Below are 24026 nucleotides of genomic sequence, written 5' to 3' on the forward strand. Positions count from 1 at the left end.
ATAGTTTGTAAACTTTATGTTTTTTCTCCTACAGGCCCCATTTCTGTCGTTTTTTTGTGACCTTTAGATTCCTTTGCTTTCAATCCAGTAAGAATCTTGAGGAATGGAGGTAAGGAAAGGTAGTGAAGACTGGGTCTCATTTTTAGCTACGTATTTATTCAACAAAGCTTTATTGGGAGCCTGTCTAGTGAGAAGAGCCAAACAGGATATATTCTTGTGTCAAGAACAAAGCTCCACACAGTAAATATTTTGTATTAGGTTGGTGCAAAAGTAATTGCGGTTTTTGCAATTATTTTTAACCTTTTAAACCGCAATTACTTATGCAGCAACCGAATATAATAGGTTTCTGTAGGACATAGGAGTGAATGAATGAATGACCAAAATTAATTGAGGAGAGTGGCTTCTCTGAGGTACCCGGAGGTTGACGCCTAGACTATCAAAGCCAAACTTCCACTTTTGCTCAATAGTTCCTGGACTATCGCACCGGGTGAGAACAAGGGGAAAATGATTAAATAAAACAACATTAAGAGCTACGTGGCACCAACGCCGCGGCTAATTCTGGCTGCATTAGGCTTCCGTAGTCTTTCCGCTTGAGTCGCTTACGTGCCCGCGGCCGGTAGTGACGTCGCGAGATTTGGAGCTCGCGGGAAAACTTGTTTTTGTGCCGGGTGTACGGCGCGCGGCGCGCGGGACTTTCAAGCGTCGGACCCCGGGAACCGGAGCCGACATGAGCCTCTGGGTGGACAAATACCGGCCCTGCTCCTTGGGGCGGCTGGACTATCACAAGGAGCAGGCGGCCCAGCTGCGCAATCTGGTGAGTCGGCGGGACGGGTCGGGGCGGGGGGGGCGTGCGCGGAGCGGGGACAGCCGAGGCCCCCAGCTCGCGGTTTCGCGCCCCGGAGGAAGGGTGCGTTCCCCCGCCGCCACAGAAGGTGACGGACGCTGCGGAGCAGAATAAAACCGGGAAGGGGAAAGAGTGCGGGACGGGGTTTGTGCTTGTAAACGAGGAATGGCTCACTGAGAGCTGTTATCTGAGCCAAGACTTGAGCGGAGTGAGGAAGCCCTCGGTAAAGAAGTCTGGAGAAAGAGTGGGACGGGTAGAGCGAACAGCAAGTGCGACCTCCCCGAGGCAGGAGTGTGCACAGCCTGTCCTGGGAGCCCGTGGAGGCCGGTGTAGCTGGGTAGTGGGTGGGCCTGCGGGAAGAGGGATGGGAATGGTTGTGTGTGTGTGTGTTTTGCAGGTCCAGTAAATCCTACAGAGTGAGATAGGAAGCCATTGGAGGGTTTCGAGCAGATAAGGGACATCATCTGACTCACTTGTTAACAGACTTAAAATTTCAGTATCGTTGTCCTCGTTTACAAAGAGGAGGGTATTGGACTTATTAGTTTCTAAGGTCATTTCTGTCCCTAAAATAGGTCGAATTAGGTTTTCCTTGAGTTTAATTCCTGTGGAAAACAATTTCCCCCATCCTGATGCCTATTTTTATGTTGTAGTTGATAAGTGGAGAATAGTAGTGTTTTGTGAAAAGCAAACAAGTTTGTAGGGAATGAGGGAAGAAAGGTGTTAGGGGGAAAATATCTAGTGTCTGTGGAAGCCATTTCTCCACTCCTTTTAAGGATCTAAAAGTACCGTATGTGGATGGAAGTGTTTTCGTTCAGCACTCTGGTCTCTTGTTACCCACCCTTTTGAGAATTACTGGTACTATTTGTTCAGTAATTTTTATAAATGACAAATGATATAAAAGGAACCTCATCCTCTAATACGGAAGTCATTGGAAAAGTTGATAGTGTTGTGAGATAGGTTTCTTCCTCTTTAGTTATTGTTACTGCATCTGTACTAATTTAAAATAGACCTATGACAGCTGTACACTTCACTTATAGACAGATTGCATTTTCTCACAATAGCTTTCACTTTGACTTTCTTAGAAATAGGATACATTTTACTTTATTGTCTATGGCCATTTTATTTTAACAGAACTTGGAATAAATATTTTGGACAAAAACTGTATTGGCCTTATTTTGCTTTTAAAACTGTTTACCTGTTTACTGTTGAATCTATAATTTAATAAAACTATAAACCATTTCATTATGGTTAGATCAAAGTTTTAAAAACAAAGGCAACAAGTATTGGTGGAGCATACTATTTTCCATGCACTGTATTAGGTGAGTAGTTCCTTTCCTTGAGCCTCTTTGTCAGTGCCAGAGATAGATGAGTTTACAAAGTATTAAAATATACTAGAATAAGCACTTCTGTTAAGATACTTCATTTTTTTCTATAACGGTTGCTCACAAAACTTTTGCTCCACAAGAATTCATACACCTGAAGCACAAACGTGTTCTCGTCACCTTTCTGGCTTTCGTGTTCCTGATTTCTCAGCCTGACTGATCATCGGAATCACACCACCTTGTACTGTGTGCAGCGCTGTCAGTGCCCTCCTTCACCCCCTGCTCTTCCCTTATAAGTGCACACAGCCTGACTTTCAGCCCCCGGTTTCCACTCTCTAAAGGCTTTCTCTTGCTGACACCCCCAAACTGACTTGAAGGCTTGGGAATTAATGCCCTCCCTCCCCCCCATCCACTTCCCCAATTGAGCTTCAATAAAGGATTGATGAGAAAGCGCATCAGACTGCAGCGCCTGCACCCCTTGAGTGGGTTAACTCTAATGGATTTTAACACTGGCTTCAAGAGTGTCCCCAGTAGGACCAAGCCCCTGGTGCTCAGAGGGGTATTTAAGTTGGTAACACACTTTGCCTTCCTTTCTTTGTTTCCCTGCAAAGTTTTCCTTTACCTCCCAAGTTAACCAGGTGCACTCAGTTCTTTATCAAAAGGACTATTTGTAGAAGCCCAAACTAAGACAGGCATTACTCTCAATTATTGAATCATAATCTCATGGATGGGGTCCAGTTATCAGTCAGTCGTTTATTTTAAAAGGTTCTTTAGGAGATTCTGACAGTCAGCCAGGTTTGGGAGTTCTTGCTTTCTAGCATGTGGTGTTGTATCTTGCATGTGCTATGCTAGGCATATAATTATCTATAATTAATGCCAAGGAATAATCAACATTCCAGAGTTAATTTTAAAATCTATATGTATACTCATACACACATATTTGAAGTTTCGTAGTAGAGGTGCAAAATATTGATACTTAAAAAGTAGTTTAATTCTACCTACAACAGTTGTGTGATTAGGGAAAAATGCCTTGTCCTTTATTTTCCAGGTGCAGTGTGGTGACTTTCCTCATCTGTTAGTGTATGGACCGTCAGGTGCTGGTAAAAAGACAAGAATTATGTGTATTCTACGTGAACTTTATGGTGTTGGAGTGGAAAAATTGAGAATTGAACATCAGACCATCACAGTAAGCGTTTCACTTTGAGGCCTACTCCATATATTTATAGGGATTTTCAGTCATCATCTATGCGTACACCCTTCTCCGGCCCCCCCCCCCCCCCAGTTGCTGCCCACTGTGTGATTTTAAGTAAGAATTTCACAGATAATGCTGTACAGGATTGACAGCTACTGATTTAGAGACCTAACTATTAAAACCAGACCAAATTCAGTTATGTTAGGAAATATTAGCAACAGACAATTTGGGGTAAAATGTAGGTGGTGAGATTCATTTCAGATTATCTAGGATATCAGTGGCTCAGTTGAAACTAGAACTCAAGTTTTTAAAGTTCTTTGTTCTGAAAGCCATAGTGGGTATGGAAAGAAAGGGAATGATTCTGAGGAAAATTTTAAATGTGGAATCAGGCAACTTGGTACAGATTCGGCAGCTGACTGACTAGGAAATGTGGCAGGAGGCTGTGGGCTACTCAGCGTTCCTGTGACTCGCCCTGGCTGAGCTTCCAGCCTCATACCATGTGGTGCCTCTTCCTTCTCTTCCCTTGTAGGTCATGTTTAAGATAGAGCTGGAATGTCTCCTCTCACAGTGCCCCCAACTCCATTAGAATTAATTTTTCCTTTTATAACCCAGTTTATACTTTTTGAGTACTTACTTTGTTTTGCCTTATTATAGTTGTTTATACATCTTTTACTTTGATAAGATTGTATTTGTTTTGAAATTATGTAGGAGACATGGCATATTTATTTGCATGGCCTTCATAACCCCTGGTATGCTGTCATGTACATATCAGACTTTGAAAATATGTGTGCTTAGTGACGGGATGGTAGGTAGTACTGTTAATTGAATGTTTACGAGGATAAATAGATTTTAGGCTAATGTTGATTAGCTTGTGTTAAGACACATTGAGTTTGAGGTATATCTTGGTGGTATATTCTTATAAAATATGCAGGGACAAATTTAACAAGAAAGGTGTGGGATCTGTAGGAAGTAAACTAGAAAATAAATGGACAAAAAACAAGAACTGATAAAATGGAAAGATGCAGCATGTTCTCAGATGGGTGGCTGGATATTTAAGTGTCTGTTCTTCCCAAGTTACAGTATAAATTTCAATGAAATTCAGTTATAATCCAACTTGTTTTTTGATTGTATGAAATTATCTTAAAGTACATATGAAAGAATACATTTCTGAGACTAGCTAAAGTAATTATAAAAAAGATTTGTGACGTGGGACTTGAGTTAACAGGTATTAAATTATATTGTAAAGCTACGGTAGTCAATATTGTATAGGATGGGAACAGAGAATTAGATCAGTGAAATTTAACAGAGCCCAGAAATAAGACAGGATGTATATCAAATCAGTAGGGAAAGGATGGGTCAACACAATGTGCTAACATAACTAGTTATCTACCCAGAAGAAAAGAAAGTTCAATCTATATGGTACCTAGTTGATAAAGATAAATTCCAGATGAAGTAAAGATTTAAATGTTAAACACTAAATTTCTTACCATAAAATTCCTTAGACTATATAAACAGCCAGTAGGTCAAGAATACCATTTCATAGAAAACATGGAAGCTATAGAAGAAAAGAAATATATAGTTGGATATATATATCAATTTTAGAAGTTTGATAGATGATAACATACACAAAATGATTAGAAAAATGAATGGTTGTCAAAAAATGTTTGAAAGGAACGTGTTAGGGAAGAGATTTTACAAATTGGCAGTGGAAAGACTAAAAACCTGTTAGAAAATGGAATAAAAAATAGTCACAGAAGAGCAATATGAAAGGCCAGAAAACATTTGAAGATGACCTTTGTGATAGTTGAAGAGAAGCAGTGTAAGTATTACATAGTATATATATTATACTATCATACATGTAATATACTATCGTATGTATCTTGTACTACTACTTATATATATTATAAACTCATCAACTTGGCAAAGATTGAAGGTGTGGAAAACCTACTGTAGATGGGGGATGCTGGGAAGACTGAATTGCTCGTGGGAAAAATGACTGACTAGATTTTTGTGGAAAGCAGGCTGTACACACACACACACTCACACACTTACACTCACACTCACTAAAGATCAGAAAACATCTTAAATCTAGCAGATTCTCTATTGGGAATCTATTACATAGAAATGAGGACAGTGCATGAGACACATGTACAAGGATGTTAATGATGGAATTGAGATGGCAAAAAGCAAGACTCAAAATGCCTGTCAGGTCTGACTTAGCTTTGGGACATCCGTGTTGGAGGTTGATATGCAACTATCACCCCCTATACCAGCCTGAGAGGGACTGCCTAGATATATGTTAAGTAGGGAAAGCAAAACACAGAGAAACATGTATGATTGTCCCTTATTTTTTTTACAAGAAACACTAACATTCTATGTAAATATATTGAAATATGTTTGTGTTTATTTTTGTGTGTTATGGAAAAGGTTGTGTAAGGACATATGCAGATTGTGTACAAAGATGATCTGCTGATAATTGGGGAGGAACTGGAGATTTCTGGAGGTAGAGGAAAAATGTAACCTCAGTAAAAACTGTGTATGACCCAGTTTATATAAGTGCATATATGTTTACCTGCACACTAAGAAAAGAATGGGGTTAATGAAGTTAAAACATTAGTGGTGGTTCTCTAAAGTTTTATTTTAGTAAGCATAAATTTTGTATGTAATAAAAACAGTGAAATACAGAAAAGAGGAGAAATAGCCAATAAGTAAACGTTAAAAACATCTGTTTTCTTTGTCCACAGACTCCATCTAAAAAGAAAATTGAAATTAGCACTATTGCAAGCAATTACCACCTTGAAGTTAATCCCAGGTAAGTTGCTACTGTATAGAAATAAATGTTTTTAGAATAGTCGTGTTCAGACATTTTTTATAGAACCCTTTCTTGAAATAATATCTTGTGTGGAAACACAGTATATAAAACAGATAAAAGTGAAACTCCCCTGTGTGAAATAGCCTAGATCCTTTCCACTTTGCCTTGTCTCTCAGACCCCTCAGTCAAATAATTTTAATAGTTTTCTTGCTCTGCAGAGTTCAGTGTTTTACATGACGTACATTACATAGTAAGGTGTGTTTTTTTTTGTTTGTTTTGTTTTGTTTTAATTGACTCACTCAGAACTGATGAAGCAAGGTGTGTCTAAAATGTTTGTAATGTCTGGAGTGAATATTTCACAAGGTGAATTTGGGGAACTACATCTTTCCCATTCCTTTGTTTCAAGTATTATTATAACCCACCAACCAACGTCTATCTTATCTATCATGAGATACTAAGATTAGGATCTTGTTGGTCGGCACGTTCACAACTCGTGCCATAGCAGGTAAGTACCGCTTAAGTCAGATGGTGTAGAAATGATTGTACTGGGAGCAAAGTTCCGTAAGGCTTCCGGCGTTTATGGGGTCTAATAGGTTCTTGAAGGAGAACAGAGTTATACTGATCTAATAGTAGTAAATTGAGAAAGACTTGATGACTGGGAGAATAAAGAGAAAAAGAGGGTAAAGCTGATTGCTTTGCCCTCTTTTTCTCATTGTGAGTTCCTCTGTAGCAAGAATAGTCAATTAGAGATGAAGCTGATTGTGTTTCAGGTGTTTGAAATTGACATTCAGCCTAAATTAACCAGGTGACTTATGTTGGTTTGTGAGGTGCGTGACTTAAATGCTAAAGCAATAATGTGGGTATAAATGATAGACAATGGCTATAATTAACAGCTTACAGAGTTCTGACTTTGTATCTTAAACTCCCTTTGTTTATCCCAATTCCCTTGCTGAGGGCATCAGCTCCATGCTAGTGCTGGCAGCAGACTTGTCTAGGCTTGTTCTTTCTCAAACCTTTGAATTTTGATGGTGGGGAAGAGGAATGGAGATTAAATTTGTGTTTCAAAGAGATATTTTTATATTTTGAGTAACCATAATTAAGAAATTAGCTGTAATTAGGTGTTATAGTGTGTACAGAAGTGGTAAAAGATTGGACAAACTGTTCATTACTATATAGTTAGTAAAAAGAAATAACAATAAACTTAAAAGAACATATTTGGTGTTTTCAGTGATGTTAATTAAATTGTAATTGAGTATTGGAATATTGTTAGTATTTTTAATGACCCTAAAATACTATCTCACTTTTAAAGTTTTGTGATTGTAATTAGGTGTTACTAATTTTGATTAAAATTTTAACTACTTAAAATCGTCAACATTTTTCTTAAAATAGATTAAGAATAAGGGCATAATGCATTCAAGTGATTTATTTATGTGTGTGTGAGTGTGTGTGTGTGTGTGTGTGTGTGTGTGTGTGTATTTACCATCATTTTTGTTTTGTATAGTGATGCTGGAAATAGTGACCGGGTAGTAATTCAGGAGATGTTGAAAACAGTGGCACAATCACAGCAACTTGAAACAAACTCTCAAAGAGACTTTAAAGGTATGTAATAAAAATATTTCTTTTTATTCGGTCGACTCTCAAATTGTAAGCCGTGAGTATGAGAGAAAATGTAGTGGAAAGTTGTGAATTTCATCCATTTAGCAACTATTTAATAGCCACCTGTTCTATGCCGAGCATTATGGTACTTTGGGGTGGGGAGGTGGATCTAAAAGTGAATGAGAGGCATGATCTCTGCTCATGGGAGTTTATAGTCCAGTGGGATTGAATTTTGTGCCACCCATTTATTTTAGAACTAGATGAATAATGAAAAACAACTTCATTTAAATGAGAAATTATATGATTTAAAAATAACTGTTCTTAGGGCCAAAGTTATGTCTTCATTATCAAATATTTAAGCGAAAAGAAGACAAAATCAGTTATAATTTTCACCATCCAGTGATAATTATTGTAACATTTTTGTCATTACCTTCCAGTATTACTTAGTGCATATATATGCATACGTTCTTATAGAAGATTTTGTTATGATAAATATGGCAACTCTTAATGCTTTTGATATATCTTGCCTAATTCTTCATCTGAAATAGGGTATAGTTTATATTATACTACCACCAGCGGTAATGGGAATGCCCACGTCTGCTCAACGTTTGTCAGTACAGTAGATAATTATTTTTAATCCTTGTCAGTTTTAGCAGAGAAATTAAATTGTTTTTCTTTAGTAAGTGATAATTTTTTGTTTTGTTCATTTCTCATTATACTGTTTTGTGAATTGCTGGTGCATTTTTATCTTTCTTCCTCAGTATCTGTATTTCAAAATAAATATACATTTACTTATTTATTTTTGCTACTATAAATGGAGTCTTCTCTTATATTTGCTTTGTTTACATAGATGACAGCTATTTATGTTTATGTCTTAATTTTATATCATACTGTGTTATTAAATTCTCTTATTGTTTGTGATAGTCTTTCCATTGTTTCTTTTGGGTTTTTCAGGTACACATTCATATCTATAATATAAATAGAGAGAGTTTTCCCTCTTCCTTTCTAATTTGTATGGCTTTAAATACTTCCTCTTGTCTAATTGTGTTTGCTGGCACCTCCAATGCAGTATTTAATAATAGTAGAGATAAAGGACCTCCTTGTAATGACTCTGAAAGGAGAGCCTTAAGGTTTCCCATATAGTCAGTTGCTGGATTTTGGCCTGAGGTATATCGATTTGATCATGGTAAGAAAGAAATCTATCAATTTCTATTTTACTGAATGTTTCTGACATGAAAGTGTGTGAAATTTTTTCAAATGCTTCTTCATCCATGAATGTGGTTTTATGATTTTTTTTTCTTAGTTCTATTATGCTTTGAATTTCTGGAGTAAACCTCACTTGGTCATGATGTGTTGATTTTTTTAAATATGCTGCTGTTTTTCGTCTACCAGATTTATTTTTGTATTAGTTGTTCTGTAGTACTTTTTTGTTTGGTGCAACTTTTGTCAGATTTCTGGATCAATGTCCTTGTGTCTATTTTTCCTGTTATGTTCTATTTGGATTCTGTTTCCAGAATTTCTCCTCATTGTGAAGCATTATCTTGGAAGGGTTCTTCGTTTTGTTATTTTCAGTCTATTTCTGTGTCAAAACTTACTGCAAGTTTCCATTGTGCTCAACCATGATTTGAGCCCTATAGGTGCTGTTTTCATGTTGACCCTTGATGCTTTCCAGGGTGTTCTTGTGGGCAGTTTGGGGTTCTCCTGTCCTAACTGCCGTCAGAAACCTAGTGGATCCCAGCCACTTGCTCCCACACAGTTGTTTGTTGTCATGTGCTCATATTTGGGATTCTTAGGTAAAGCTTGTCACCTAATTTTGATATAAATATTGTCCATGGTTCTTTGGTCGTGGAGTCTTTAGTTTTATCTGTTTATATGGAAGAGATTCAAATGCTACAATGCTACTACCATCATCTTCTAGAAATAATTTAATATGGAAAATACAAAGGTTGGATTCATTTTCTTCCTACTTACCATGTTTCCTCGCAAATGAGACCTAGGCGGACCATCAGCTCTAATGCATCTTTTGCAGCAAAACTTAATATAAGACCTGGTATTATATTATATTACATTATATATACCGGGTCTTATACTATATTAAAAAAAGACCGGGTCTTATATTAATTTTTGCTACAAAAGTCACGTTAGAGCTGATGGTCCGACTAGGTATCATTTTTGCAGAAACACGGTATTACTCTGAAACACTTTAAGGCCAATCCTTGGTTATGGCCAGGTAGAAACTTACTGTACAAGGGACTAGATGTCTTTTGCCTCGTTGGCTACATCTGTGCCAGTTTTTTCTCCAAAGCATATTCCTTAGATTGCTAAGATTTAAGATGCTCCATAGACATGTGCTGCTGGGATAAAATATTTTTGGGAAATGCAGCACAGTACTTGTCTTGATGATTTTTAGTACATATAAATACAATGAAGGCTGAAATGAATTCTATGGCAAGGTAACCTCTTTAATTTTATGTACCCTAGAGTTCCTTAGGCTTGATTACAGAATTTTTAAAACACAAATAAAATAAATTAATTCTCACTATACCTACAACTTTTGTATGTCCTTGCCAAAGGGAAAAGTAATATGTGAGGCTTGTTATTTAGGATTTCAGTCTGAAAAATGAGGAGGAAGAGAAGGAGCTATTCAAGTTAAAGTTGGTTTTGTTTCTCCTGTGTCAGTGGTTTTGTTGACGGAGGTCGACAAACTCACCAAAGATGCTCAGCATGCCCTGCGCAGGACCATGGAAAAGTATATGTCCACCTGCAGGCTCATCCTGTGCTGCAATTCCACATCCAAAGTCATACCACCTATTCGTAGTAGGTGCCTGGCGGTTCGTGTGCCCGCGCCCAGCATTGAAGATGTGAGTCAAGTTACGTGTTTGTTTTTGTAAAAACACAGTGAAGTGTATCAGTAATTCAGGAACAGTTATGGTCTGGATGCTAATCATTAATAGATGTGCAAACCAATGCATATGGTAGTAAATACCAGATACCAATATATAAAAGTGTTCTCTTTAAATCGTCTTTTACCTTAAACAAATAGGTATTAAGAATTCTACTAAATTAGGGAAAGGCTAGTTAGTTAGTGTGTTCTACCTCAACCTGATTTAATTGTCTTTGGAGGAGGCTTGAGTATAGAAGAAACATTTTGCAAGGGGTAATGTGGGAATACCTACTCGCTAGGTAGGGGACCAACATTACTGTGAACAACATAACGTGTGTAATTGTGTGTGTGTGTGTGTGTGTGTGTGTGTGTGTGTGTGTGTGTGTAGGTATATTTTTCATTCTTAACAGTTACCGGTAAAAATACTAATTCTCACAATTAAGCAGCTTTCCTGTTCTAAATAGGTTTTGGGCAATTTTCTGCAAAGTAGAAATAATACGTGACATTGTATTAGTTGCAAAGTGGTAAAATAACTTTAAGTTTTACTGGTACAAATTATAGGAATAATACAGTTAAAACGATGTGTAAAGCAGGCAGGACTACCAGGTTACACCACTCCTATGGGCACTATTCATGTCTCTGTCCATGCAAATAATGCCCCCTGAGTTGTGCAGAATTCAGGCCATGTGGCTCTACTAGTAGGCAGCCCTGCCCTTGCCAACGATATGGACCCTTTGTTTCCTCCCAGTTGCCCTGAGGAGGTTGGCAGGCTTGGATGTAGGACTAGGTCTTCCTCCAGGTGCTGGGCCAGCTGCTGGCTCTTCTGACAGCTAGACTAGACCCCTGCTTCCTGCTAAAGCAGCATGTGGTTAGGGTAGGATAGTGGGGGGAAAACGGGAGGTCTATGAAGAGGTTATCAACAGAAATGATCTCAGTGTACTGTTGGACAGATTGCCCACTTTGTTCATCATTTTATTTGTAGATTTGCCATGTGTTATCCACTGTGTGTAAGAAGGAAGGTCTGACGCTTCCTTCACAACTGGCTCATAGACTTGCAGAGAAGTCCTGCAGAAATCTCAGAAAAGCCTTGCTTATGTGTGAAACCTGCAGAGTGCAACAGTGAGTGGAAGGGGGCAGTTATTACAGGACACAGTTTGGGAAATAAGCATGCTTCCGTTTAATTTGTCACGTCCTCTGTTTGTCATGTAGATATCCTTTCACTGCAGATCAAGAAGTCCCTGAAACAGATTGGGAGGTGTATCTGAGGGAGACTGCCAATGCGATTGTCAGTCAGCAAACTCCACAAAGGTAACCGGTGTAAAAGATGACTGTAAAAGTTTGATCATTGAGGTCGTGCAGATATTCAGAGTTTTGCTTAGCAGTTTTATACTAACATTTGCAATTTAGAATTATAATTAAATCTTGAATCTAAATACTAAACTTTTAAAGACAAGGTAGGATTTATTTTAGAAATTTAGTGGTTCAGAGTAGTCTGTGTGTGGTATCATAGCTTTTATTAAAGTGTTGACATGTAAATGTGGAACTTAACACATAAATTAAAACAAATTTTGGAAATTTCAGTTTTCCTTTTAGGTTCTCAGATGACTTAAAATTAATATATGACATAATGTATAACAAAATTAATATATAACATAACAGGTTTTTTTTTAACATTGAGAGGAACAATGTATAACTTTGTGATTGATGTGATATGCTAGAAAGACACCAGACTATGAGTCAGACTTCTAGTTCTACTGATTTTTAGGTATGATGATAGGTTCTGTTAAGGAATAATATTTTGTGTATACCGGTATTTAGGACGTGTTTTATGGCACATTTGCTGCACCGTTGTTTCTGTTTACTTCTGTGGGTCTGTTATACAGTACTGGCCACACTGAAAGTATTTCAACCACTAATAGATTTATGACAACTTTGAGAAGAGCAGTCTGCTTTTCTCCAAATCAAGATTGACAGCTTAAAGCCCACTAGCTTTGAGACGCCTGGAGAAGGTTCCTTACTGTCAGAACTAGAAACCATCTTTAGACTTTAGAGAGAGAGGGGAGTTGATTGTTTTAGGGAACAGAACAGACTGAGTGCAACCACTAAAATGTAAGCTTTATTGGAACATAATCGTGAGAGGACTATACCATGTTCCTCCTCCTGGGTGCTATATCTGATGACTTCCAATTTTTATAAGCGAGTTTTCGAAAGGATTACAACATGTACTCTGGCTATCATATACATTAGTGGAGGTGGATAGTCAGACGTAATTGGGTACTTCATATTTCATCAAGGTTTGCTTTGAATTCCAATAATTCAGTCCTTTTAGTTGAAGTAATTAATAGTTTTCAGAAAGTGCCAAACATGATAAGTTGTCTTTTCAGAAAAGAAAGCTTGACTTTGGGGAAAAGTGTGCTTTCAGTTTTGTAAAATGTTGGTAATAAGTGAAGAAATTTCAGCCTTTGAAGAGAGAAAATTCAAACAAAGCATGTCTTACGAGTCTTTTACTTTCATCAAATATTTCCATGCTGAAGAGGACTTTCTTGTTTTTTTTTCCTGAAGTTTCCTACTTTTAAGAGATTTAGGTACAGCTCTATTTACCTAATTGCAATATTTAACAATTATTAGATGTATTTTTAAGATTTTCGTTAATTAGTGCTTTCTTTAATTCTCCTAGCTGTTGCTACCCTGTCCTCCAACTTTTCACACAGGTTTTGGCAGCTCATAAATGAACTTGTTCATGCAGAAGTGCTGCTGTTCACTGTTTAGACTAACAATTGTGGGAATTGATTCACTTTTACTGCATAAGAAGGTATTTCTCAATTCCAGAAAGCCTTGGGGCTAGCCAGAAATATGGAAGGCTGGTGTCATTCTGATCATTGCCACGCAGTACCAAATGACTACTTCTGATTTTTGGCCTCTTAGTCTTGCTGTAATATTTATAGTCTTGATTTTTGTTTAATTTATCTTAAAAAAGTCATAATTTTATAATTTGAATAGCGCTTAATATATAGTGGATGATTATTATCCACTCTTGTACTGTTTATCGCAATTCGTGTAACAGATCTATGAGGAAAGTATTATTACTACCTTTGTAGGTAAGAAAACTGGTATTTTGGAAAATTGTTGCTTATTCAGAGACATTCAGTTAGTAAGAGGCAGTTCTAGAATACCATGTTTCTCTAAGAGAAGAATTTGTACTCTTAATCACTTATAACCCCAAGAAATAATGACACAAATATAGTATATGTATAACATATTCATTTTTTAGAAACTAAATCATATTAGAAATGAACTCGGACTAAGATGAGATGCATGCGATACATATGATATAGTTAGAGCACATTGTATAGGTAAATATATCTTGAATCAACGTTTCACAAATAAGCTGTATGCATAATTATTAAAGTACCTTCATACTATTTGTCATTTATGTCTCTTTCTTATGCTTTAATAATCAGGTTTTATTTTTGAGGCATACTACCATGTCCCAGAGGGATCAAGAGCTTTGGAGTCAGACTTGAATTAAAGTGATGCCTCAACTACATGAGTTTTGTGATGGAAGCTTAAACTCTCAGAACTCCAAGTTCTTTTCAGTAAAAGGGAGTGGTGGTATTAGGAATAGTGGACTGCAGTGAACCTGGTACAGAGTAAGGTGTCAGAGAAATGCCTTGTCAGACATAGGAAGGGTGTGGACTTTGGAGTAAGACAGATCTGTGCTTAGCTCATGGCTCTGCTGTGGTCAGCTTTGTCAGGTCACAAACTACCCGAACCTCAGTTTTTTCACCTAAAACAATGTAGATAATACCCACTTAGACCTGGTGTGAGGACTAGGTGTTAAATTCTTTGTTACAGTGTCTTTCACACAGTAGGTATTCAAAAAAATGCAAGTTGTGCTTTGCTTTTCTTTTTTTTAAATTTTAGTTAAGCTTTATTGTGGCATAGCTTCATACTCCTGAATTCCCAGGAAAGGGGTTTGAACTGCTTTTAAGAAGTCTTTTATAAATCACATCCCTGATTAATCTGAAGGAGGGAACATCTGTGACATTGTTTTAGTAAAGATTCAGAACAGTTTTTTTTCCCCTTTAGGGTAGGTAAGAGTGTGTGTGTGTGTGTGTGTGTGTGTGTGTGAGTGTAGAGAGAGAGAGAGACAGGTGTATTTAGAATTTTGTCACTTTTTTTCTTACTGTTTTAAAATGTCTTGTGTATTTCCCTCCTTCACCCTTTTTCCTCCCAAAAATATATGAGAAGGGTCTAGAGCAGGGGTGTCAAAACTGCAGCCTGCGGGCCAACTGTGGTCCGCAGTCCATTGTTAATTGGCCTGTAGCAAATTCCAAAAATATATTTACTTGACATAAATAAACTAGGTGAGGCAATACATACTTCACCTCAAGTGAGTGGCCCAGCTGTTTGTGTATTTTACCGCATATGGCCCTTGGTAAAAAACGTTTAAAAAAGTTTTGACACCACTGGTCTAGAGTTAAGCGCTCAGAGGTGGGAATGTTCATATTCACTTAGATAGCCTGGTTCCATGCTTTCCTAGAACCTCTCGTGCTTTCCCTTTATGACGGGAAAGCTTTGTTTCCTTGCCGTTCTGCTTTTTCTCTTTGCACTCTAGGCAGTAGCGTTATATTACATATAATCCTTATATTCTTTTGTCACTTGCATAATTGAACAGTGATCTTTAATCTTTTCATGACTCTTTTCTAGATGTCCTAAGTATCATCTATTGGGGAAAAAAATAAACATACCATATTTTGCCATGTATAATGTGCTCCCATGTATAATGCGCACACATGATTTTTGGCCCAAACTTGCAGGGAAACTAAATAAGTACCACCTACGTATAATGTGCATCCTTATTTCTCTGTCACAAATTTGGGCAAAAAAGTGCACATTATACACGGCAAAATACGGTATTACTTGATGTGTCATTCAAGTATGTTAAAATTCATGATGTGAAATAAACTCAACCTCTACTGTTTGTAAAGTTCGTAAATTTTATCTGGTACTTTCATGGTATTTTGATATAACTAATTGCCCTGAATACAAATGTCTAACTTCAAAAGAATTCTAAAAATTTTCTTTCAGAAAAATAAACTGAAATTAGGAAAAGATTCTATATGTGTAACCTAAGTGCGATAGGCCATTTGCAAAAATGTCAGTATTGTTAATTTATAAAGTGAAACAGCACAGTAGGTACTTGGAAAAATTACCTCTTATTTTTATCACAAAATATTATTTTGTTTTATATAGGCTTCTTGAAGTTCGTGGAAGACTCTATGAGCTTTTAACTCACTGTATTCCTCCTGAAATAATAATGAAGGTAACTGATTTCAGATCTTAACTGTTTATAAAGCATAAAATTTGGACTTTGAGTGGGTGATCATAGATAGGGCTTTTGTAGTGCTAACATAACCTGTCACCTCTTCTATCCAGTTCGCTAATTCAGGGATATTCATTGAGCCTCTGCTGTGTGATAGGCACCCTTTGGGGAATGTTGAAGACAGGAGAGGGCCTGCCTTCAGAGAAGTTACATTTTAGTGCGATAAAATCAGAAACAAGTAAAGAAGCAAGAGGATTTCAGAATGCTATGTGTTACAAAGGAAGTAACAAAGTGAAATGATAATAAAGGAGGGCAGGGCTACAGAAGGTCAGCAGGCAGGTATGTTTAAGCTGAGACTTGGAAGAGTAAAAGAAGGGAACCATGTAAATGGCAGGGAACAAGTATATCAGTTGGCGAGGTTCAGGGCATGTGGGAATGAGGTTGAAGAAGTAGGCAGAGTCTGGACTGTGTGGGATATTAGAAGCACAGCTTTGGAGTTAGACTGGCAGCTGCCTAGCTGGATTGATTGACTGTTAGATGTTAGGAAATGCAGAGGTTTTTTATTTGTATTTATTAAAAATACATGAAAAAATTCAAATGATCCCAAATGTCCAAAAAAGAAAAAATGAAGGTTTGCCCTTCCGTTTCCATAAGGGTAACCAGTTTTAACAAACCTCTATGCTGTTCACATAGAAATAAGCATGTCTGTGTGCGTTGTGTGTGTTCTTCACTGTGTTTTCATTCAACCTTGTAGCATGATGTTACATGACAGTACAGATTTACCTTACTCATTTTATGGTTAAATGGGATTCCGTTGTATAACTACATCACAGTTTTTCAAATGTGACCCCTATTGGTGGAGCTTTAGGTTGTCTATGGATTATTATTATTAATGTTGTAATAAGCATCTTTGTACTTGTATCTTTGCAACCTTGAACATTTAAATGTTTGGAATTTGGAATATGGTAGATAATTACCACATTTTACATTAAAGAAAAGGTACATAATTTTTTGCTTTTGGATAAAGACTACCAGACCATATAAAAGAATTAAAAGATTTCACAAATTAAATACCATTTAACTTAAGATTTCTTTTTTGAATGAGAGAAATAAAGTTCATTCAGCTAATATCTTTTTCATTAATTATTAATTACTAGTTATCTTTCTTCAGGGTCTTCTCTCAGAACTTTTACATAATTGTGATGGACAACTGAAAGGAGAAGTAGCCCAGATGGCAGCTTACTATGAACATCGTCTACAGCTGGGTAGCAAAGCCATTTATCACTTGGAAGCATTTGTGGCCAAATTTATGGCCCTTTATAAGAAGTTTATGGAAGATGGATTGGAAGGCATGATGTTCTGACATCTATTCTTAATTCTTCCTAGTATTTCTCAGTATCAGCATTTATGTTCAGTTTATATTGGAAGAGCTGCAGGTAAAATAAACTACTTAATCATGTCCTAGTTGTGTTTTTGTAACAATTTCTCTGTGTACTGTTCATCATTATCCTCTAAGTTAAATTATTGCTCCTATATTACTGAAATATATTTAAAGAACACCACTAGAAACTAGGGTCCAGGAACATGATTTTAATTTATTTTGAAAATTAGTTATCTATGCAATGCTGAGCTTCCCATTTTCCAATTAATCTCTCACGCGCTGATGGAAATTTACACATAAAAAAACCCAAAGATTATTTTCTACCCTCCAGATGGCCATTTTTGACCACAGGTACATAATTTGCTTGGCAGATTATTACCTTTAGTCATATTTTCCCTCAATCAAGAATTATATTTTTGTAAGAAATATAAGAATTACTTTTGAAACATAATATGGGTATGGAAAGAGTTGCAGGTACCATTTCTATTGAGACTGCAAAAATCCAGCTTTTATTTCAGTGATTCAGATGTGGTATTAGGTTGGCTGGTAAAAAATAAGCATGTTTTCATTAAGTGTTTGAGACTCCTGAAGAATGTGCATCATATAGTTCTGAAACAAAGGTATGTTACTGTAGAAATTACTTTTTAAACAAGTGTACTATTGTTTCATTGATCTTGTCCTTTGGAACTTTTCTTATTCCGAAATTTGGTTCTTGGAACAAAGGGTTTGCTTGACAAGTATATATGACAGACGGGCTCTGGACAGTTTCTTTAATTTTGGGCAACAAAACCAGGACTCAAAATCTACACCAATAAGGTGAAATAAAAGGTTTTAAGTTTAAACAAGTTAAATATTGGGGAAAACTCTTGTAGCATTTTGTGATAAACAATCAGGAAATGTTTAATTGACAGACACAGCTACACACACAAACACACACACAAGCCTAACACAGTATTAGCCTTATGGGAAACTTCAGGTTGAGAGATGATGATTGCTCTTTTTTTCTTTTTTGATATTAGGCCAACTGGTGGGCTGGCTAAGTACTGGGAGCGCCCCCATGTTAGGAGGGATATTAATATTGATAATACATCAGTGAACATGGGAGTGTTGATATCTCTTTGATATCCTGTTTTCATTTCCTTTGTTTTTATACCCAGAAGTAGTATCACTGGATCTTATGGTAGTTCTGTTTTTAATTATTTGAGGAATGACCATATTGTTTCCCATAGTACCAATTTATATTCCCAGCAGCAATGACAAGGTTTTCTCTTTTCTCCATGTCTTTGCCAGCACTTACCTCTTGTCTTTTTTTTTTTTTTTAAGATTTTGTTAGGGAAAGGGAACAAGACTTTATTGGGGAACAGTGTATACTTCCAGGCCTTTTTTCCAAGTCAAGTTGCTGTCCTTTCAATCTTACTTGTGGCGGGTGCTGTTCAGCTTCAAGTTGTTGTCCTTTCAGTATTAGTTGTGGAAGGCACAGCTTAGCTGCAGGTCCAGCTGCCATTTTCTAGTTGCAGGAGGCACAGCCCACCATCCCTTGTGGGAGTCGAACCGGCAACCTTGTGGTTGAGAGGACGCATTCCAACCAACTGAACCATCTGGGAGCTCAGCGGCAGCTCAGCTCAAGATGCCATGATCTCAGTTGCACGGGGCACTGTCCACCATCCCTTGCGGGAGTCAAGGAATCGAACTGGCAACCTTGTGGTTGAGAGCCCACTGGCCCATGTGGGAATCGAACTGGCAGCCTTCAGAGCTAGGAGCATGGAGCATGGACCTCTAACCGCCTGAGCCACTGGGCCAGCCCTCTTGTCTTTTTTTAATAATAGCCATTCTAATAGGTGTAAGGTGATATCTCAGTGTGGTTTTGAGTTGCATTTCCCTAGTGATGAGTGTTGAGGTTTTTTTATGTAACTTGGCCATTTGTGTCTTTTGGAAAAGTGTCTATTCAGTTCCTCTGCCCGTTTTTCAATCAGATTGTTTTCTTGCTGTTGAGTTGTATGCATTCTTTATTTTGGATATTAACTCCTTAGCAGACCTCATGTGCAACTGTTTTCTCGTTTAGTAGGATGCCTTTTCATTCTGTTGATAGTTTCCTTTCCTCTGCAGAGCTTTTTAATTTGATGTCATTCCACTTTTTTATTTTTGCTTTTGTTGCCTTTGCTTTTGGTGTCAAATCCAAAAAAAGTCATCACCAAGACCGATGTCAAGTAGTATACCTTCTATCCTCCTATATTATTTCTAGGATTTTTATGGCTTCTTATATTTAAGTCTTTAGTCCATTTTGTGTTAATATTTGTGCATGGTGTGAGATAGTGGTCCAGTTTCATTCTTTTGCATGTAGCTGTCCAGTTTTCCCAACACGATGTATTGAGAAGATTGTCCATTCCCAATTGTATGTTCTTGGCTCCTTTGTCATAAATTAATTGACTATACATATGTAGGTGTATTTCTGAGCTCTCTATTCTGTCCCATTGATCTGTGTCTCTGTTTTTATGCCAATACCATATTGTTTGCGTTACTGTAGCTTTGTAATATAGCTTGAAATCAGAGCACATTATGCCTTCAGCTTTGTTCTTTAGTAAGATTCTTTGGCTATTGTGGTTCCATACAAATTTTGTGGTTCCATACAAATTTTAGGATTGTATTTTTTTTTCTATTTTTATCGAAAATATTGTTTGAAATTTGATAAGGATTGCATTGAATCTATAGATGGCTTTGGCTAGTATGGTCATTTTTAACAATATTATTCCATTCCGTAAATATGGGATATCTTTCTATTTATTTGTGTCCTTTTTAGTTTTAATTCATCAGTCTTAAAGTTTTCAGTGTGCAGATCTTTCACCTACTTAGTTAATTTCTTCCTAAGTATTTTATTGTTTTTGATGCTACTGTGAATGAGACTGTTTTCTTTCTCTTTCAGATATTTCATTGTAAATATAGGAATGCAACTGATTTCTGCATAATTAGTTTGTATTCTGCAACTTAACTGAATTTGTTGATTAGATCTAGGTTATTTGGTGGAGACTTTAGGTTTCATATATGTAACATCATGTCATCGTCAAGCAAAGACAGTTTCTTTTCCAATTTGGATGCTTTTTTTTTCTTTTTTTCTTGCCTGATTGTTATGGCTAGGATTTCCAGTACTGTGTTGAATAGGAGTGGTGAGAATGGGCACCCTAAGCTTAGGCTAAAGCTTTCCTAAACTTGCAGTAAAGCTTTCAGCATTTCACCATTGAGTATGACATTATCTGTGGGCTTGTCATATATGGCCTTTATTATGTTGAGGTACATGCCCTCTATACCTAGTTTGTTGAACAATTTTATCATGAATGGATGTTGAATTTTGTCACTTGCTTTCTCTGCATCTGTTGGTGATGATCTGATCTTATGATTTATATCGTTCATTTTGTTAATGTGTATCACATTGATTTGCATATGTTGAGCCATCCTTACAACCAGGGAGAAATCTCACTGATTATGGTGTGTGATCCCTTTAGTGTTCTGTTGAATTCTGTTTGTTAATATTTTGTTGAGAATTGTATCTGAATTCATCAGGGTTGTTGGTCTGTAGCTTCTTGTATTGTCCTTTTCTGGTTTTGGTATCAGAGTAAATGCTGGCCTCATAAAATGAGTTTGGAAGTGTTCCCTCCTTTTCAATTTTGTGGAAGAGTTTTAACAGGATTGGTGTTAATTTTTTTTAATCTTTGGTAGATTTCACCAGTGAAACCATTTGGTCTTGGGATTTTCTTTGTTGGGATTTTTTTGATTACCAATTCAATTTCCTTTCTCATTATTGGCCTGTTTAGATTTTCTATTTATTTTTTATTCAGTCTTGGTAACTTACATGTTTCTAGGATATCTTCTAATTTATCCAATATTTTGGTGTGTAATTGTACATAGTAGTTTTGTGTTCCTTTGTATTTCTTTGGTATCAGTTGTAATGTCTCCTTTCATTTATGATTTTGAGTGTTCTGTTTACTTTGTTAGTCTCACTAAAGGTTTGTCGAGTTTTTAAAAAAACAGTTCTTAATTTCAGTGACCTTTTCTATTGTGTTTCTGATCTCTATTTCATTTATTTCTGCTCTGATCTTTGTTATAACCTTCCTTCTGCTATCTTTGGGTTTAGTTTGTTACTGCTCTAGTTTCTTGAGGTGTAAAGTTAGGTTGTTTATTTGAGATCTTTCTTTTGTCTTAATGTGTTTATTGCTATAAACTTCCTTCTTAGAACTGCTTTTGCAGCATTCCATTGGTTTTGGTATGGTGTGTTTCCATTTTTATTTGTTTCAAGATATTTTTAAATTTATTCTTTGACTCATTGGTTGTTCAGGAATATGTTTACTTTTCACATATTTCTGAGTTTTCTAGCTTTCCTCCTGTTGCTGATTTCTAGTTTTGTACCATTGTGGTCGGGAAAGATACTTGGTATGATTTCCATTTTCTTAAATTGGCTAAGAGGTTGTGACCGATATCATAGGATCTATTCTAGAGAATGTTTTATGTGCCAATGAAAAGAATGTGTATTCTGCTGTTGGATGGAATGTTCTTATATGTCTCTCAGTTGCATTTGATGTGAAGTATGATTTAAGTCCAACATTTCCTTGGTGATTTTCTACCTGGATGATCTATCCATTGTTGAAAGTGTGATATTGAAGTCCCCTGCAATTATTGTATTGTCTATTTCTTTCTTTAGATCTGTTAGCATTTGCTTAATGTATTTAATTGTCTCGATGTTGGGTGTGTGTGTGTGTGTGTGTGTGTGTAAATATATATAGACAACAATCATATATATATATGTGTATATATATGTGTATATATATATACACTTACGATTGTTGTGTCTTGATGAATTGACCCCTTTGTTATTATATAATGATCTTTATCTCTTCTTACAGCTTTTGAATTAAAAACTATTTTGTTTGATACAATTATAGCTACTCCTACTCTTTCCTGGATTCCATTTACATGGATATATTTTTCTGTCCATCCACTTTCAGTCTGTGTGTCCTTAAAGTTGAAATGGTCTCTAGTATATAGTTGGGTCTCGTTTTTTTATTGATCCGGCCACTCTGCCTTTTGAGTAGAGAATTCAGTCCATTTACATTTACAGTAATTACTGACAGGTAAGGACTTAACTAATATCTTCTTACTGTTTTGTGGCTGTTTTAAAAGTTCCTCTCCTGCCCTTCCTTTGTGAATTGTGTATTTGGCCCATTAGCGTATCCCACAGCTTTCTCACAGGCACTTCTGTCTATGGATGGATGCTGAATTTTGTTGCTGGGGGCCAGGGTGACAAAAACAAGAGATATCTTAAGTTGCCATTATGTTGATGTTACTCCCCTTTGATTTTGTTTTTATAATATAAATGGAAATTTGTTCTTAAGATTTGAAATTGTACAACATACATCACAAGAAAAACTCTTGCTGTGGTTTTACTTAAGTCTGTTTTATACTCTGAGTTATAGCAGAACTGAGTGATAGAAATTTAAATGTTACTTCCAATTGTAGCACTCCAAATCACGAAACACATTCTTACAAAATGAAAAAAAAAAAATCAAGCGGTTTTCCTTGTATGGAGTTCTCAAGAAAAACATCATTACATATTTTTTAAAGTGATGAACTAAATTTCACTAGCGATTTATTTCTGGTTTCTTTCCTGTTTACAGTTCCTATGGAAATTTGGAACATTATGATGAGATTTTTTTTTTCATCAATTTTATCATGGTGTGCAAGAATTACAATAAATCACTTTCCTCTCGGTAGCTTTATAAAAATAATGGTGCCTACAAACCTAGCTCATGTCTAAATTACAGCCTAATGCTGGTTACAAACACTATATGGTACCTTTGTGGCTTGTTACCTTCTGTGCTTGTTGCAGCTTTTTTGATTAGCTGATTGAATACTGAAGTTACCGTCTCTAGTGTAGCAGCATAAGAAACTTCCCTGAAGAGCAGCTCTGCAAACTAATCATGGTAGGCATGGAAAGAACTTCATACAGCCTTTCCAGAGTCACATTAAGTACCTTTATGTGGCACTGTGCTTGTTTTTTTCACAGGCATTCTCTCATTTAACAATCTTTGCGCTAGGCATTATTATGCTGTTTTGCAGATGACAAAACTGGATCCAGGTAGCTGAGTATAGGCTCCACTCTAAGAAATTCACAGCTGCCAACCAAGAAATAGGCCTCAGTCCTGCCCTATAAACCCATGTTTCTCTGATCGAGTCTCCACATCCCCTTTTTCAAAGCTTCATTTAAAGCACATAGCCTTATCTCCTTATCAGCCAGCTACCAAAACCAAATATGTGTGCATTCTGTGTTACTCTCCGTTCATGTGTATGCATCCTAGTCTGTGTACATTCATATTTGCTACAATAGAGATACTGTTCACTTCTGTTTTTAAGTCTAATCTTTCAACTGGTACCTTGGATTTCCCCAATTTTGGCCTGTCTCTAAAAACCTTACAATGCCCTTTGTTTTTTTTTTCCTCTCTTATATTTTCAGTCCCTCTCTCAAAACTGGATCCTTGCTTTGGTTTTGATTTTCCTCATATCTTATTAAAGTTTCCACCATACAGAAAATTGAAAAAAATTGACAGTATTCTTGCGAATATGACAGTGAACATTTAATTGTATTTGCTTTATCACATATCTGTGCATCTATCCTTTAGTCAT

At 36.6% G+C, this 24026-nt stretch overlaps 1 protein-coding gene across 3 annotated transcripts; it reads left to right on the top strand.

Annotated features, from left to right (window-relative positions):
- The first annotated feature begins 616 nt into the window (after positions 1 to 616).
- Positions 617 to 17435, top strand: RFC3 (replication factor C subunit 3). Of its 3 annotated transcripts, none has more exons than XM_088792811.1 (10): positions 668 to 814; positions 2310 to 2458; positions 3215 to 3352; positions 6103 to 6170; positions 7672 to 7769; positions 10446 to 10627; positions 11633 to 11769; positions 11860 to 11958; positions 15907 to 15976; positions 17148 to 17435. In XM_088792811.1, exons 3-10 carry the CDS (start codon positions 3284 to 3286, stop codon positions 17337 to 17339), a joined length of 915 nt encoding a protein of 304 aa, XP_088648937.1. In that variant the 5' UTR covers positions 668 to 814; positions 2310 to 2458; positions 3215 to 3283; the 3' UTR covers positions 17340 to 17435. The 3 variants fall into 3 exon arrangements, with proteins under 3 accessions (XP_019592172.1, XP_088648937.1, XP_088648938.1); XM_088792812.1 differs by having other exon boundaries at positions 671 to 814; positions 2378 to 2458; XM_019736613.3 differs by lacking the exon at positions 2310 to 2458 and having other exon boundaries at positions 617 to 814.
- The last annotated feature ends 6591 nt before the right edge of the window (positions 17436 to 24026 follow it).

The sequence above is a fragment of the Rhinolophus sinicus genome, chromosome 16 (genome assembly GCF_057876585.1).
Source record: "Rhinolophus sinicus isolate RSI-liver-muscle chromosome 16, RSI-T2T, whole genome shotgun sequence".
NCBI classification, from domain to species: domain Eukaryota; kingdom Metazoa; phylum Chordata; class Mammalia; order Chiroptera; family Rhinolophidae; genus Rhinolophus; species Rhinolophus sinicus.